The sequence below is a fragment of the Dreissena polymorpha genome, chromosome 1 (assembly GCF_020536995.1).
Source record: "Dreissena polymorpha isolate Duluth1 chromosome 1, UMN_Dpol_1.0, whole genome shotgun sequence".
NCBI classification, from domain to species: Eukaryota; Metazoa; Mollusca; class Bivalvia; order Myida; family Dreissenidae; genus Dreissena; species Dreissena polymorpha.
In genome coordinates this window covers 106,457,258-106,470,677 of record NC_068355.1, presented here as the reverse complement: position 1 = coordinate 106,470,677, position 13,420 = coordinate 106,457,258, and the positions used below count along the sequence as shown (strand labels likewise).

General features: G+C 41.4%; 1 protein-coding gene across 1 annotated transcript in view; it reads right to left on the bottom strand.

The window, feature by feature from the left end:
• The window catches only part of LOC127865190 (T-complex protein 1 subunit zeta-like), a 41,059-nt gene that overhangs the window by 5,504 nt on the left and 22,135 nt on the right, over positions 1-13,420 (bottom strand). The window contains exons 2-6 of the mRNA XM_052405167.1: positions 12,495-12,558; positions 12,065-12,199; positions 10,035-10,208; positions 8,864-8,967; positions 2,442-2,552 (exon numbers count right to left, since the gene is read on the bottom strand). Coding sequence (XP_052261127.1) covers positions 2,442-2,552; positions 8,864-8,967; positions 10,035-10,208; positions 12,065-12,199; positions 12,495-12,558 — 588 coding nt within the window. The remainder of the gene's footprint in view (positions 1-2,441; positions 2,553-8,863; positions 8,968-10,034; positions 10,209-12,064; positions 12,200-12,494; positions 12,559-13,420) is intronic.

Below are 13,420 nucleotides of genomic sequence, written 5' to 3'. Positions count from 1 at the left end.
GAAAGGGATTCTGGGTAGGGGCGTGGGGTATTGTTTGGGTGGAATCCATTGTGGTATTCAGGTAAGTGTTGTTTTGTCAAAGTAATAATAAAATGTGATCATAAATAACGAAGTAAGTAATGGCAATTTAAGCAAAATGTTCAATTATCTAAGTGTAAAAGGGGCCATAATTATGTCAAAATACTTGATACCGTGGTCTGCTCTTGTTTATAGGTTGGGGTCATGTATGTAAACAAGTATGCAACATATAAAAGCAATATGTCAAACATAGGAAATATTTGGGGAAGTACGCAAACTATAATATAGAAAATCTAAGTATAAAAGGGGCTATAATTATGACAAAATGCTTGATAGAGTTGTCTGCTTTTGTTTATAGGTTGGGGTGATGTTGGTAAACAAGTTTGCAAAATATAAATTCAATATGTCAAGGGACAATGAAAATAAATGGGGTAGTACGAAAACTTTAACATTTGCTGCATATTCTAAGTGGAAAAGGGGCCATAATTATGACAAAATGCTTGATAGAGTTGTCTGCTCTTGTTTATAGGTTGGGGTCATGTTGGTAAACAATTATGCAAAATATGAAAGCAATATGTCAAGGGACAAAGAAAATATTTGGGGTAGTACGAAAACTCTAACATTTGCACGCTAACGCTGACGCAGGGGTGAGTAGGATAGCTCCATTATATATATATTTCATATAAAATAGTCGAGCTAAAAATATTTGAGGTGGTACGCTAACTTTAACATAGAGTTATCAATAATATGCATATTCTAAGTGGAAAAAGGGGCATAATTCTTACAAAATGCTTGATACAGTTGTCTGCTCTTGTTTATAGGTTGGGGTCATGTTGGTAGAGAAGTATGCAAAATATGAAAGCAATATGTCACGGGACATGGGAAATATTTGGGGTGGTACCCAAAGTTTAACATTTGCACGCTCATGCTAACGCCGACGCCGGGGTGAGTAGGATAGATCCACTATATATATTTCATATATAATAGTCAAGCTAAAAATAATTCAAACAACTAATATATCATAAACAGACGCACAATAAAATTTACCTTAATATTTTTCTTTTTCATGCATTTGAGATGCAATTAAACATAACTCAGAACACTAAAGATTTTTTATCCCCACGCTTTTTGAAAAAAAGGTGGGGATATTGTGGTGATCTCCGCCGTCCGTCCGTCCGTCCGTCTGTCCGTCCGTCTGTCCGTCCGTCTGTCCGTCCGTCCTGGCCACTATCTCCTCCTACACTAAAAGCACTAGAACCTTGAAATTTACACACATGGTAGCTATGAGCATATGTGCGACGGTGCACTATTTGGAATTTTGATCTGACCCCTGGGTCAAAAGTTATAGGGGTTGGGGTGGGGCCGCGTCAGAAATTATCACTCATTTTTTTAGGTTATTTTACATTTACTTCTTTATTTCTACACCGATTCACTTCAAATTGATACTGGACCTCACCTATGACAATACGGTCAATCTCAACCATGCATGGCCCCATTCCCAACCCTGGGGCGCCCCGCCCACATAGGCCACACCCACCAAAAATTTCCATTTACTATAATTTTTTCATTTCTACACGGATTCACTTCAAATTGATACTGAACTTTTGTTATGACATTAGGGTCAATCTCAACTATGCATGGCCCCAATCCCAACCCTGGGGCGCCCGCCCACATAGGCCACACCCACCAAAAAAATCCATTTACTATAAAAAAAATTTAGGTTATTTTACATTAACTTCTTCATTTCTACACTGATTCACTTCAAATTGATACTGAACCTCTCTTATGACAAAACGGTCAAACTCAACTATGCATGGCCCCGTTGCCAACCCTGGGGCGCCACGCCCACATAGACCACACCCGCCCAAAATTGCCTTTTACTATAATTTCTTCATTAATACACTGATTCACTTCAAATTGATACTGAACCTCTCTTATGACAATACGGTCAATCTCAACTATGCATGGCCCCATTACCAACCCTGGGGCACCCCGCCCACATAGGCCACACCCTCCCAAAATTGCCTTTTACTATAACTTCTTTATTTTTACACCCATTCACTTCTAATTGATACTGAACTTCTCTTATGACAATACAGTCAATCTCAACTATGCATGGCCCCATGATCAACCCTGGGGCGCCCTTGGGTCAAACATGCGGCGTGGGGATACGCGTCGGCCTCTGCCGCGCCATTTCTAGTTACACTTTTATCAGACATCCTAAACAATGAGGAAATACTAACACAATTGGCTATTTATCCATACAAGCAACCTTTCCGTTTTGTCTAAGAATCATTGTCCATGTGCAGGATTGGATTCTGCAACCATTTTTAATGTTAACCACTGAAATACAAACCTATCAACCTAATCTCAATAACACAAATGGCAACAAGTCAATTCCCAATATGGAATTGACCACTTACGTTTTCTCATATTCCAGGGAAACGTTGCACGTGAGGATGTAGGCGTCCTCAGACCTCTTCTTCATGTCAGGATGGCGAGCCCCATGGTCCAGCACCAGACCCTTCACCAACCTGTCCACACATACACACACCAGTTAATTACAATAAAACATTTCTATACGTTTAATGCCTTGTAATTTAAAATAAACAAGCTAATCGGTCCAGTCGTTGACAAGTTATTGATCGGAAATGAACTGGTCTACCGACAGACCGACCAACATCCAGCAAAACAATATACCCCCTCTTTTTCGAAAGGGGGAATAATTACGGATATAGCAACATCATTAGTCAATATGCTTGCATTATATTCCCATGCTTTTTACTTGTACAATTAATGGTTTTCATTACTGCTATAAAACTCTTATTTCAGTCATGTTCTGAATGCAGTTGCTCTGAACTTTTAATCTAGCTTGTTATTTTACCTGTTTAATTACTAAGATCCTCCACTTGAACAGGTAGGTAAAACATCAATGAATAGAAAACAAAAGATGTGTTTGTCAGAAACACAATGCCCCTTATTGCGCCGATTTGAAATAAAATTTCAATATATCATTTGGCAGGTTTAGAAATTATCTCCCTTTTAAAGCTTATTACTTCCCTTGGATTGTATTTTTTTACTTTTGACTTTGAAGGATGACCTTGACCTTTCACCACTCAAATGTGCAGCTTCATGTGATACACATGCATGCCTAATATCAACTTGCTATCTTCAATATTGCAAAAGTTATGGCCAATGTTAAAGTTTTTGGACGGGCGCACTGACTGACAGACAGACTGACGGACAGTTCAATCGCTATATGCCACCCTACCGGGGGCATAAAAAGCAGCATTTGATGAACACTGCAACTGGGATAAAACTGGAGCCAGATGATGAGATATTGTGCCTAGAATGTGGTACATACACTGGAGCCAGATGATGAGATATGGTGCCTAGAGTGTTGTACATACACTGGAGCCAGTTGATGAGATATTGTGCCTAGAGTGTGATACATACACTGGAGCCAGATGATGAGATATTGTGGCTAGAGTGTGGTACATACACGGGAGCCAGATGATGAGATATTGTGGCTAGAGTGTGGTACATACACTGGAGCCAGATGATGAGATATTGTGGCTAGTGTGGTACATACACTGGAGCCAGATGATGAGATATTGTGGCTAGTGTGTGGTACATACACGGGAGCAAGATGATGAGATATTGTGGCTAGTGTGTGGTACATACACTGGAGCCAGATGATGAGATATTGTGGCTAGAGCGTGGTACATACACGGGAGCCAGATGATGAGATATTGTGGCTAGTGTGTGGTACATACACTGGAGCCAGATGATGAGATATTGTTGCTAGTGTGGGGTACATACACGGGAGCCAGATGATGAGATATTGTGGCTAGTGTGTGGTACATACACTGGAGCCAGATGATGAGATATTGTGGCTAGTGTGTGGTACATACACTGGAGCCAGATGATGAGATATTGTGGCTACTGTGGTACATACACTGGAGCCAGATGATAAGATATTGTGGCTAGTGTGTGGTACATACACTGGAGCCAGATGATGAGATATTGGGGCTAGAGTGTGGTACATACACTGGAGCCAGATGATGAGATATTGTGGCTAGTGTGTGGTACATACACGGGAGCCAGATGATGAGATATTGTGGCTAGTGTGTGGTACATACACTGGAGCCAGATGATGAGATATTGTGGCTAGTGTGTGGTACATACACTGGAGCCAGATGATGAGATATTGTGGCTACTGTGGTACATACACTGGAGCCAGATGATAAGATATTGTGGCTAGTGTGTGGTACATACACTGGAGCCAGATGATGAGATATTGGGGCTAGAGTGTGGTACATACACGGGAGCCAGATGATGAGATATTGTGCCTAGAGTGTGGTACATACACTGGAGCCAGATGATGAGATATTGTGCCAAGAGTGTTGTACATACACGGGAGCCAGATGATGAGATATTGTGGCTAGAGTGTGGTACATACACTGGAGCCAGATGATGAGATATTGTGCCTAGAGTGTTGTACATACACTGGAGCCAGATGATGAGATATTGTGGCTAGTGTGGTACATACACGGGAGCCAGATGATGAGATATTGTGGCTAGAGTGTGGTATATACACTGGAGCCAGATGATGAGATATTGTGCCTAGAGTGTGGTATATACACTGGAGCCAGATGATGAGATATTGTGGCTAGAGTGTGGTACATACACGGGCGCCAGATGATGAGATATTGTGCCTAGAGTGTTGTACATACACTGGAGCCAGATGAGAAGATATTGTGCCTAGAGTGTTGTAGATACACTGGAGCCAGATGATGAGATATTGTGGATTAGAGTGTGGTACATACACTGGAGCCAGATGATGAGATATTGTGGCTAGAGTGTGGTACATACACTGGAGCCAGATGATGAGATATTGTGGCTAGTGTGGTACATACACTGGAGCCAGATGATGAGATATTGTGGCTAGTGTTGTACATACACTGGTGCCAGATGATGAGATATTGTGCCTAGAGTGTGGTATATACACTGGAGCCAGATGATGAGATATTGTGGCTAGAGTGTGGTACATACACGGGAGCCAGATGATGAGATATTGTGGCTAGTGTGTGGTACATACACTGGAGCCAGATGATGAGATATTGTGGCTAGTGTGGTACATACACCGGAGCCAGATGATGAGATATTGTGGCTAGTGTGGTACATACACTGGAGCCAGATGATGAGATATTGTGGCTAGTGTGGTACATACACGGGAGCCAGATGATGAGATATTGTGGCTAGTGTGGTACATACACTGGAGCCAGATGATGAGATATTGTGGCTAGTGTTGTACATACACTGGTGCCAGATGATGAGATATTGTGCCTAGAGTGTGGTATATACACTGGAGCCAGATGATGAGATATTGTGGCTAGAGTGTGGTACATACACGGGAGCCAGATGATGAGATATTGTGGCTAGTGTGTGGTACATACACTGGAGCCAGATGATGAGATATTGTGGCTAGTGTGGTACATACACCGGAGCCAGATGATGAGATATTGTGGCTAGTGTGGTACATACACTGGAGCCAGATGATGATATATTGTGGCTAGTGTGTGGTACATACACTGGAGCCAGATGATGAGATATTGTGGCTAGTGTGGTACATACACGGGAGCCAGATGATGAGATATTGTGGCTAGTGTGGTACATACACTGGAGCCAGATGATGAGATATTGTGGCTAGTGTGTGGTACATACACGGGACCCAGATGATCAGATATTGTGCCTAGAGTGTTGTACATACACGGGAGCCAGATGATGAGATATTGTGGCTAGTGTGTTGTACATACACTGGAGTCAGATGATGAGATATTGTGCCTAGAGTGGGGTATATACACTGGAGCCAGATGATGAGATATTGTGGCTAGAGTGGGGTACATACACTGGAGCCAGATGATGAGATATTGTGGCTAGTGTGGTACATACACGGGAGCCAGATGATGAGATATTGTGCCTAGAGTGTTGTACATACACTGGAGCCAGATGATGAGATATTGTGCCTAGAGTGTGGTACATACACTTGAGCCAGATGATGAGATATTGTTCCTAGAGTGTGGTACATACACTGGAGCCAGATGATGAGATATTGTGGCTAGTGTGGTACATACACGGGAGCCAGATGATGAGATATTGTGCCTAGAATGTGGTACATACACTGGAGCCAGATGATGAGATATTGTGGCTAGAGTGTGGTAAATACACTGGAGCCAGATGATGAGATATTGTGGCTAGAGTGGGGTACATACAGTTGAGCCAGATGATGAGATATTGTGGCTAGAGTGTGGTACATACACTGGAGCCAGATGATGAGATATTGTGGCTAGTGTGGGGTACATACACTGGAGCCAGATGATGAGATATTGTGGCTAGAGTGTGGTACATACACGGGAGCCAGATGATGAGATATTGTGGCTAGTGTGGGGTACATACACGGGACCCAGATGATGAGATGTTGTGCCTAGAGTGTGGTACATACACGGGAGCCAGATGATGAGATATTGTGGCTAGTGTGTGGTACATACACTGGAGCCAGATGATGAGATATTGTGGCTAGAGTGTGGTACATACACGGGAGCCAGATGATGAGATATTGTGCCTAGAATGTGGTACATACACGGGGGCCAGATGATGAGATATTGTGCCTAGAGTGGGGTACATACACTGGAGCCAGATGATGAGATATTGTGCCTAGAGTGTGGTACATACACTTGAGCCAGATGATGAGATATTGTTCCTAGAGTGTGGTACATACACTGGAGCCAGATGATGAGATATTGTGCCTAGAGTGTGGTACATACACTGGAGCCAGATGATGAGATATTGTGGCTAGTGTGGTACATACACGGGAGCCAGATGATGAGATATTGTGCCTAGAGTGTGGTACATACACGGGAGCCAGATGATGAGATATTGTGGCTAGAGTGTGGTACATAAACGGGAGCCAGATGATGAGATATTGTGCCTAGAGTGTGGTACATACACTGGAGCCAGATGATGAGATATTGTGCCTAGAATGTTGTACATACACTGGAACCAGATGATGAGATATTGTGCCTAGAATGTGGTACATACACTGGAGCCAGATGATGAGATATTGTGGCTAGAGTGTGGTACATACACGGGAGCCAGATGATGAGATATTGTGCCTAGAATGTTGTACATACACTGGTGCCAGATGATGAGATATTGTGCCTAGAGTGTTGTACATACACAGGAGCCAGATGATGAGATATTGTGCCTAGAGTGTGGTACATACACAGGAGCCAGATGATGAGATATTGTGGCTAGTGTGTGGTACATACACAGGAGCCAGATGATGAGATATTGTGGCTAGAGTGTGGTACATACACTGGAGCCAGATGATGAGATATTGTGGCTAGTGTGTGGTACATACACTGGAGCCAGATGATGAGATATTGTGCCTAGAGTGTGGTACATACACTGGAGCCAGATGATGAGATATTGTGCCTAGAGTGTGGTACATACACGGGAGCCAGATGATGAGATATTGTGCCTAAAATGTTGTACATACACTGGAGCCAGATGATGAGATATTGTGCCTAGAGTGTTGTACTTACACGGGAGCCAGATGATGAGATATTGTGGCTAGTGTGTTGTACATACACTGGAGCCAGATGATGAGATATTGTGCCTAGAGTGTTGTACATACACTGCAGCCAGATGATGAGAAATTGTGCCTAGAGTGTTGTACATACACTGGAGCCAGATGATGAGATATTGTGCCTAGAGTGTTGTACATACACTGGAGCCAGATGATGAGATATTGTGCCTAAAATGTTGTACATACACTGGAGCCAGATGATGAGATATTGTGGCTAGTGTGTGGTACATACACTGGAGCCAGATGATGAGATATTGTGCCTAGAGTGTTGTACATACACTGGAGCCAGATGATGAGATATTGTGCCTAGAGTGTTGTACATACACTGGAGCCAGATGATGAGATATTGTGCCTAGAGTGGGGTACATACAAGGGAGCCAGATGATGAGATATTGTGCCTAGAGTGTTGTACATACACTGGAGCCAGATGATGAGATATTGTGCCTAGAGTGGGGTACATACACTGGAGCCAGATGATGAGATAATGTGGCTATTGTGTGGTACATACACGGGACCCAGATGATGAGATATTGTGCCTAGAGTGTGGTACATACACTGGAGCCAGATGATGAGATATTGTGGCTAGAGTGTGGTACATACACGGGAGCCAGATGATGAGATATTGTGCCTAGAGTGTGGTACATACACTGGAGCCAGATGATGAGATATTGTGCCTAGAGTGTGGTATATACACTGGAGCCAGATGATGAGATATTGTGCCTAGAGTGGGGTACATACACTGGAGCCAGATGATGAGATATGGTGCCTAGAGTGTTGTACAAACACGGGAGCCAGATGATGAGATATTGTGCCTAGAATGTTGTACATACACTGGAGCCAGATGATGAGATATTGTGGCTAGTGTGTGGTACATACACGGGAGCCAGATGATGAGATATTGTGCCTAGAGTGGGGTACATACACGGGGGCCAGATGATGAGATATTGTGCCTAGAGTGTGGTACATACACTGGAGCCAGATGATGAGATATTGTGCCTAGAATGTTGTACATACACGGGAGCCAGATGATGAGATATTGTGGCTAGAGTGTGGTACATACACTGGAGCCAGATGATGAGATATTGTGGCTAGTGTGTGGTACATACACTGGAGCCAGATGATGAGATATTGTGGCTAGTGTGGTACATACACGGGAGCCAGATGATGAGATATTGTGCCTAGTGTTGTACATACACAGTGTCCATGTCAGTCTTGTGCTGCATCTCCATGATCTCTACCATGTGCAGGTCAATGGGCTCCCCAGATTTGTGGATGGCAAGAACAGCATCCACCACATGCTGAAACATACATACAGGAAGGTGTAACATTCTACATATGAGACTATCTCTGGGACAAAGTCCCCACAGGCTAATCAGGTACGACTCTTTCTGCTTAAACTGGATTTTGTTAAGAGACTCTCGTTTAACAAACAAATAAAACAAGCGATGTGTTTGTCAGAAACACAATGCCCCTTATTGCGCAGCTCTGAAATAAAATTTCAATATATCATTTGGCAGGTTTAGAAATTATCTCCCTTTTAAAGCCGATTACTTCCCTTGGATTTATTTTTTTTACTTTTGACATTGAAAAATGACCTTGACCTTTTGCCACTCATAATGTGCAGCTTCATGAGATACACATGCATGCTAAATATCAAGTAGCTATCTTCAATATTGCAAAAGTTATGGCCAATGTTAAAAGTTTTCGGACAGACACACAGACAGACAAACAGACTGACAGTTCAACTACTATATGCCACCCTACCGGGGGCATAAAAACTGAAAAGGTCGCCCCTGTTTTATCTGAATGAACTACACCGGCTTATCTGGGAGGACATTTGAAGTACATGCGTAAACCCAATTCTCAAAGATTGCGGCTCATCTTATGAAACAAAGACCTAATGGTTTTCCTTATTTTAATGGCAATTTTTTTTTGGCCTATTGGGAAAAGTACCCGTACCGGTCTAGTTGGGAAAAATTGAGTCGTGAAAACCTCAAAATTGGGAAAAAATGAGTCGTGAAAACCTTGAAATTGAAAAAATGCGTCGTGGGAAATTAGTGTATTTGATTTTTTGCTTTTTGCTTTCAAATACCTTAAAGTTGAGAATAACTGATGTCAAGTTGTTAATATTATATTAACTTAGGTTCTAGCCATAGAGCTGCATAAGTAAATAAATTAAAGTTCATTAAAAAAAATAATTTAACCTTCATTTGGAAAATATGTAATTTTTTCCAGATTGGGAAAGTGCCGTTTTCCGGTACTTTACAAAGAAGGAAAAAAATCGCTGTTCAAGGAATTATGATTAGTGTTCACAACAGAGCTTTGTAGAAAGAGACCATGGCTAACAATGTACACAACTGCTTACATCTGTGAGTAGGTCTGCCAGTTCCTGATGGACCTTTGTGCGCAGTGACGTCCTGGCAACCTGCACGAGCGTATCGCGGTCCACCTCCCTTGTGATCTTGACATCCTCCAGTACCTGCAAGGCCTTGTTGCGGGCCAGCTCAAACCCCTCTGTGATAAGCCGCGGGTGTAAACCCTAAAGACATAGCATATCCTCAAATCAGTCCTAGAAAAATATAACCCAAGTCATGGATTTTGTTTTACCTATAGATGTAACAGAAAATAGGCTACAAAACCTTAAACATTTTTTTAAATACATTCAGTTTTGATAAATATGAAACTTGACCCTAGATATGCCATTCCCATATCAATTAAGCCACCTAAAAATTATCCCATAAATTAGTTTTTACTATATATCTGCAGCACTTACAGAGAAATGTTATAGCTGCTTGCAAACTTTAGACCTATTTTCAACTTGCACGCAAACAATAATATGATGTTGATTAATACAAAACGGGACATAAAACTGCTAAAAAGTAGAGGTTCTAGTCAATAAAGGTTCACTATGACCCTGAAAGTGGACGTAAAGTTTTATTTCAATATATGTGGTAGATAAACATATTTGGAGAAGTTGCATGCAAACCTTACCCTGAAATTTTTACTAACAAAAAAGGGCATAATTCTAAATTGCCGGTCTGTTAATGAAACTTGGTCAAAGACCTCAATTACTGCAAAAAAGTGTAGTTTCAAGTGAACATCTGCAGAAGAAAGTGATAAGGAGTTGCTGCGCTTTTACCTTAACCACAGCATTACGCTGACCCCAATATTTGGGTGAGCAGTATAGCTCGGAATATTCATAGAATAGTTAAGCTAAAAACTATTCAAGGAGGAAACTTTATTTACAAAACAAAAGCATTTTTGTCAAATGCTGTAGATTTTCTGGTAAAAAAATATGCTGATAAGAAGTTACACAAACTTAAAACAAGGGCTGTTTGTAAAACATGCATGCCCCCCATATGGGCTGTCCGTTGTACTGGCAGCCATTGTGTGAATACGTTTTTTGTCACTGTGACCTTGACCTTTGACCTAGTGACCTGAAAATCAATAGGGGTCATCTGGGAGTCACGATCAATGTACCTATGAAGTGTCATGATCCTAGGCAAACGCGTTCTTGAGTTATCATCCGAAAATCATTTTACTATTTCGGGTCACCGTGACCTTGACCTTTGACCTTGTGACCTCAAAATCAATAGGGGTCATCTGCGAGTCATGATCAATCTACCTATGAAGATTCATGATCCTAGGCATATGCGTTCTTGAGTTATCATCCGAAAATCATTTTACTATTTCGGGTCACCGTGACCTTGACCTTTGACCTAGTGACCTGAAAATCAATAGGGGTCATCTGCGAGTCATGATCAATCTACCTATGAAGTTTCATGATCCTAGGCACATGCGTTCTTGAATTATCATCCGGAAATCATTTTACTATTTCGGGTCACCGTGACCTTGACCTTTGACCTAGTGACCTCAAAATCAATAGGGGTCATCTGCGAGTCATGATCAATGTACCTATGAAGTTTCATGATCCTAGGCGTATGCGTTCTTGAGTTATCATCCGGAAACCATTTTACTATTTCGGGTCACCGTGACCTTGACCTTTGACCTAGTGACCTCAAAATCAATAGGGGTCATCTGCGAGTCATGATCAATCTACCCATGAAGTTTCATGATCCTAGGCGTATGCGTTCTTGAGTTATCATCCGGAAACCATTTTACTATTTTGGGTCACCGTGACCTTGACCTTTGACCTAGTGACCTCAAAATCAATAGGGGTCATCTGCAAGTCATGATCAATGTACCTATGAAGTTTCATGATCTTAGGCCCAAGCATTCTTGAGTTATCGTCTGACAACCACCTGGTTGACGGACCAACCGTCCGACAGACAGACAGACCGACATGAGCAAAGCAATATACCCCCTCTTCTTCGAAGGGGGGCATAATGACAAAGAAAGGTTAACCCAATATTGCCAAAACTGCCACATTCATACTTCAGAAATGTAGAGATCTGCCTGCTTGAGCAGTTCACCAATGATGAGAACATTGGAAGTTGTGCCATCTCCTGTAATGTCGTCCTGGGCTGTGGCTACCCTTGCAATCAACGAGGCAGTTGGGTGCTGAATTTGCTACAATAAGGAAAAAAGTCTGAAATCAATTTATATCAATGGCAAGGTAAATCAAAGAGAAAATACTCACTAGCTTGTTAATGTCATGAATAACAAAGTGATAGGTTCCACTTACATTGATGTGCACAATGTTTTGTATTATTCATACTTGAATACTTATCCTATTCAATTTATTGACCACAATACTTTTTGCCCATTTCAACATCTTTCATGGGATCTTAAATTATGGATGACCAAAAAGGTACAGAGTGAACTAAGTTTCCATAACAGCTCAAAAGAAACAGATACTATTTACCATTTCATGCAAGAGGACATTTCCATCCTTAGTGAGCTTGATGTCCCCGGAGCCAGACACAAGCCTGAAATAAAGTAATAGTCATTGTTATATTCTTTGTTGTTGGTTATAGCAGCGATGACAAAGGTTTGCTGTTCCTAAAGGTGATTGCTTTGGTATAGCAAAGATCTATAGATCTATAAATAAACAATTTGTCAAAGATTGTAAACATCCATTCAGACCAATAGAAAGTATTTGGAATTTGCGCCGCAAAATTGAGATCTATATCACATGACATCAATCTGACAGCCGCCGATCTCCCTGTTATCTGGCGATGTTATGCCCTATGGCAAGGGTTCGCAATTTGAACAAATTGCTTGCCGAAACTTCTTTCCGCTAAATTTGTCCTTTCCGCTTTCTATCCTTTCCGGTTATTTGCGTCATTTAATTGAATGCTCTTTCAAGGATATCTAGAATAGCAATGAACAAAACACGTACCGGTATTTATTTGAGTCGCCTATTTAGTATTTATTTGACATATGCATATGCGATTAATTAGACTTTAAATACAATTAAACCGCTCTTGTTTTTCTCGTATCCCTTTAATTTAAATATGCTGCTGTCGTTAAGGATAGTTTGGGATTTAAAAAAACAAAATAATTAATTATCACCGTTCAATTCAATTCGGCAATCGGCAGAGATGTGTAATATTATCGCCATATAACTAATTAATTGATTATCACTCTTTAATTCAGATCGGTAAATATTCAGTAGAAAGATAAAAAGTGGTCAGCTAAGAAATATTTATTGACGGGTATTGTCATGTTTTTGTTTCATTTGCTTATCTCTTTATACGACGTTTCGACCGGTTGCTATTTTGGAGGCAGACGGCCATATTAAATGTGTATTCAAATTATACAACATCTGCGCATGAATGACCCAATATT